This window comes from Colias eurytheme, chromosome 10, assembly GCF_061535395.1.
Source record: "Colias eurytheme isolate Ceu_HAF_F1 chromosome 10, ilColEury1 Martin Lab GWU primary, whole genome shotgun sequence".
In the NCBI taxonomy this organism is placed as follows: domain Eukaryota; kingdom Metazoa; phylum Arthropoda; class Insecta; order Lepidoptera; family Pieridae; genus Colias; species Colias eurytheme.
In genome coordinates, this window is record NC_142989.1 from 50859 (window position 1) to 56119 (window position 5261).

Below are 5261 nucleotides of genomic sequence, written 5' to 3' on the forward strand. Positions count from 1 at the left end.
AACCTAACCTAACCTAACCTAACCTAACCTAACCTAACCTAACCTAACCTAACCTAACCTAACCTAACCTAACCTAACCTAACCTAACCTAACCTAACCTAACCTAACCTAACCTAACCTAACCTAACCTAACCTAACCTAACCAGTCATTTGCCCGAACGCGGTCCGTAGACAGCGAAATCGCATCGCTCCTGAGTTTATTTTTTGCAAAAGTGGTATTTTTTCATCTTACACACTAGTGTAATATACCAGTGGATGCGCGCTTGGACAACAGATACGGACGCGAAAACTGTTTTAAAATCGAGTGAGCCTGTGAAAAGTTATTACCGAAAGAAATTTTTACTAATTTAACAAAAGTACGGCGTCGCTGGGAAGTCCCGATTTATATCGGGGACTTCGCGAACCGGAACTGTAGTGTTGTGGGTATTAGTGAAACGAGTGCCTGTGAAAATTTTGGGATTTTTAGGACCCATACATAAGGTAAAACAAACAATTTTCGGCAAGCCGGGCGGTGGCAATCCTCCCTAACTCAGTGCATGGTGGAACGATATAAGTGTAAATAGACGCGTCTTATTAAAATAAAGCCTGTGGTTTTTGTCCCGGGGAAATCGGTTGAAAATTGGCGAAGATAGACACCAAAGAGTGTTCTAACCTACAAGTAGAAACTTTCTTCTGCCAAAACTATACTTTTCCCCCTTTCCCCCCACCGTGTTTCCTACTTAAATTAGTGTGTTGATATTCTATACATCTTCCCGCACAAAGATAATAAATTATCTTAACTTCTCATAACGTATTTCGGGAGAAATATCTAAGTAGGTCACGGGTGCAAGATTCAACAAAACAGTAAACACGTGGTGGCGAATTAATGTTTTCTTTTTAACCTAATTTATATTTTGTATTTGTATATTAGTATTTTGTAAAAATAGACCAGCTACATCATTTTTGGTGTAGCTGTTAGACTAAGGTATTATATACTGAGTGCTTAGGGACCATATACCACACAACACAAATATATATATATTTATAATATTATTATTTATAATAATTTTATTTATAATATTATTATCTTTCATTCATTTATTTCTATTCATCATAAACAGGCGACTCCCCTATTGGGAGACCTGATAGTCTTAAGTAAAAATAATAATTATTCATTATTGACTTGAGTGGTTAGTACTGACTAGCTAGCTTTAGTAAGCTAGTGCTAGCTTAGTAGGTCGAACCGTACGATAATAATATCGTATAACTTATAGATTGACTTTTTAAACTGAACTATAGACTATAATACTAACTAGGTATTACTAATATCATATTAGTATTTGCTGCTCATTTCCATTTTTATTTTATTTTATTGTAATCACTGACAGGTGCCTCCCCTATTGGGAGACTGATTAAGTATAAGTATTGACTTTTTTATTGACTTGACTTGTGACCTATTAATATTTTATATTTTCATTTTATATTATATTTTTATATTATTATTTTATATCTTATATTTATATCTGTGATATTTATTTTAATTGTAATTATTGACAGGTATCTCCCCTATTGGGAGACCTAATAGTGTTAAGTTGACCATTTTTAACTAGTGACCTATTAATATTTTATATTTTATATTAATATTTTATATCTTATATTTATATCTGTGATATTAATTTTTAATTGTAATTATTGACAGGTATCTCCCCTATTGGGAGACCTAATAGTGTTAAGAATAAGTATTATTGACAGGGTTTTTTTTTTTTTTTTTTTTTTTTTTTTTTTTTTTTGTTTTTTTTTTTTTTTTTTTTTTCTCCCCTAAGTCATCATGATCCACACTCCCCAGAGGCGTGCCAGTGACACGTTCACTATCTCCGAACCAGTGAAGAAGCCTGCAACACCTAAAAGTCGGACTGCAGAAGGGAAAGCCCTTCTGCTGAAAGGGAAAGCCCACCTGCGGGAGTCCCGAAATTTAAAGACTGATATAAAAGACGGGGTAATTACGGCGCTAGAAAGGATGTATGAAATAATAAAAGAGATTGAGTTTGAACTCACCAATGCCAGGGCTGGTAGTGGAGGGCGTAGTGGGGACCCTATACATCCCCCCCCGCCATCCGATGCTGGCCCCAGCGTAGTTGACGACGCATTGGTGAGAAATCTGGACCTAAGTGAAGGAATGAAAGAAAGTATGAAAGAGATGATGACAAGAATGGAAGATATGAGAGTAAGCATGCGGGAGAATGAAAATAAAATGGACAAATTGAGCTCGCTTTTGGAGGGCAACATGACTGTCGCCAAAACGGCGAGTTATGCGGGCGTTGTCTCGAAGGGAGTCATAGAGAAACTCCCCGAAGCAAGAGCCCTGCATTCGGTCATGGTGTCATCCAAAGACGAACAAGAGACGGGTGATGAGGTGTTAGAAATGATCAGAAAGACTGTGGATGCAAAGGACGGATGGGTGAAAGTAGAGAGGGTAAGAAAGGTGAAGAACAGGAAGGTGGTCGTCGGCTGTGCGAATGAGGAAGAAAGAATCAAGGTGAAGGAAAGGCTGAGAAAGAATGAGGGATTAGTAGTGGAAGATGTAAAAAATAAGAGCCCTCTACTAGTCTTCAGGGATGTAATGAAATGCGAAGTTGACGATTTCGTCACAGCATTCAGTAATCAAAATGCAAGCATCCTTGAGGGCCTGAAGGGGGAAGAGAGAAAGGTAGAAGTAGCGTACGTGATGAAAGCAAGGAACCACCTCCAGAACCACGTAGTGGCCAGGGTGAGTCCACAGGTATGGAAGAGATGCACGAGTGAAGGATACGCCCATATAGGGCTAAGTAGAGTGAAAGTGATGGATCAAAGTCCGTTAGTGCAGTGCTCGCGCTGTCTTGGGTACGGGCATACGAGACGAATGTGTAGGGAGGAGAAGGAACGATGCAGCCACTGCGCCGGTCCTCACATGAAGACCGAGTGCGACAAGTGGCTGCGGGGAGAAGTGCCTCAATGCATCAACTGCATAAAGGCTAAGAAAGGCAGCGCAGAGCACAGCGCCTTTGACAGAGAGTGTACGGAAAGAAAGAGGTGGGATGCTCTGGCCAGATCGGCGGTAGCGTATTGCTAAGGTTGCCCAAGGTGAGTCCTTCCAGTACCGAATGCTGCAGGCCAATCTCCAGCGGAGCCAAATCGCCACACGGGAGCTACTGCTCGAAGCCACCAAGCGTAAGGCATGCGTAGCATTGCTGCAAGAGCCCTACGTTGGTGGGGCGAAAAGTATGAGGACATACAATGGAGTGAGGATCTTCCAGAGCGAAGGGGAAGGGGGTGGAGCAGTAAAGGCGTGTATTGTAGTACTCGACGACACACTGGATGTCGAACTACATACACGCCTTAGCAGTAACAACATCGTTGTGGCCACTCTCAGAACCAAAGCCTGGGAGATGATTGTAGTGTCCTTCTACTTCGAGCCCGATAAACCAGTGGGGCTCTACCTGGACCATCTTAGGCGGATAGGGAGTGAGCTGGGTATCCATAGGATGGTCCTGGGAGGCGATGCGAACGCAAAAAGCCCGTGGTGGGGTGGCGAAATGGAAGACTCGCGAGGAAGAGATGTGTCTGCTGTACTGGAAGAAATGGGAATGCACATACTCAACACCGGGGACATCCCTACGTTCGATACCATTAGAGGTGGGAAAAGGTACTCTAGCTACGTGGATGTGACAGCGTGCTCCGACGATCTGCTGAACCGAGTGGACAACTGGAGGGTTGAGGAGAGTCTCACGAGCTCGGACCACAACGGCATATCCTTCGGCATCAGACAACATAAATCCACAGGCACGAACATAATACGAACTACACGCATATTTAACACACACAAGGCAAACTGGACTCAGTTTCATGAGAAACTGACCCAGCTGATGTCAGACAGACAATTAACTATACAAGACATAGACACAATACACAGCACACAACAAATAGATGACGCAATAGACAGATACACTGAAGCAATCACACAGACATGCAGAGACACAATGCCGACCAAAAAACACACACAGAAATTCACCTTGTCGTGGTGGAATGATGAGCTCGCGCAGATGAAGAAGCAGGTGGCCACGAGGAGACGCAGGATCCGAAACGCAGCACCTGATCGCAGAGACCGCGTGGTTGGATTGTACCTGGAAGAAAGAGAGATGTATGAAAAGGCAGTGAAAGAAGCGCAAGAGAAGAGTTGGAAGGAGTTTTGCCGGAAACAGGATAGGGAGGGGGTCTGGGAGGGCATCTACAGGGTGCTTAATAGAGCCACAGGGAGAGAGGAGGATCTGCCCCTTTCGAGGGGCGGTGAGACCCTCGATGCCCGGAGCTCGGCAGAACTGTTGGCGGAGACCTTCTACCCCGAGGACCAGGAAAGTGGTGAAAGTGAGGGACATCGTCGGGTGCGCGGGTGTGCGGAGTCCTTGGACACCGAACCACCGGCGGGCCCGGATGACCCTCCTTTCATCATGGAGGAGTTGAAGAGAGCCGTAAGGTCCTTCAACCCCAAGAAGGCCCCCGGGGCGGATGGCCTCACGGCCGACATCTGTCAGCACGCTGTGGATTGTAACCCGGGATGGTTCCTTGCCTTGCTCAACAGATGCCTCTCTGCCGCCTACTTCCCCGCACAGTGGAAGTGGGCGACCGTGGTTATACTGCGAAAGCCGGGCAAGGAATCATATCGGGTACCGAAAGCCTATCGACCGATCGGCCTCTTACCTGTGCTCGGCAAAATCTTCGAAAAGATGCTGGTCGGCCGACTCAGGTTTTACCTGTTGCCCAAAATAAGCCCCCACCAGTATGGCTTTATGCCACAGAGGAGCACCGAGGACGCCCTCTATAGACTAGTGAACCACATCAGAAATATGAGGGAGGAGAAGAAGATTTCTGTTGTGGTATCGCTGGACATAGAGGGAGCCTTCGACAGCGCCTGGTGGCCAGCCATAAAGGTGCGGTTGGCTGAAGTTGGGTGCCCGGGGAACGTGAGGCGGGTGATCAGCAGCTACCTGAGTGAAAGGGGAGTGAAAGTTAGATATGCGGGCGTGGAAGTGAGTAGGGGGACCAGCAAGGGGTGCGTGCAGGGATCCATAGGTGGACCAATCCTGTGGAACCTCTTGCTGGACCCTCTGCTATGGATGTTAGAGGAGATGGGAGTATTCTGTCAGGCGTTCGCCGACGACATTGTGTTGGTCTTTGAGGGTGATACGGCCCTTGAAATTGAAATGGAAGCTAACCGTGTCTTAAATGCAATAGATGAATGGGGAAAG

At 45.3% G+C, this 5261-nt stretch overlaps 1 protein-coding gene across 1 annotated transcript; it reads left to right on the top strand.

The window, feature by feature from the left end:
• The first annotated feature begins 1804 nt into the window (after window positions 1-1804).
• Window positions 1805-3088, top strand: LOC149904956 (uncharacterized). The gene has a single exon (XM_090106011.1). It carries the CDS (start codon window positions 1808-1810, stop codon window positions 3086-3088), a length of 1281 nt encoding a protein of 426 aa, XP_089962137.1. The 5' UTR covers window positions 1805-1807.
• Window positions 3089-5261: the final 2173 nt, after the last annotated feature.

Excerpts from the sequence above, each read along its gene's own strand:
- LOC149904956 (XM_090106011.1), top strand. The coding sequence starts at position 1,808 with ATGATCCACACTCCCCAGAGGCGTGCCAGTGACACGTTCACTATCTCC.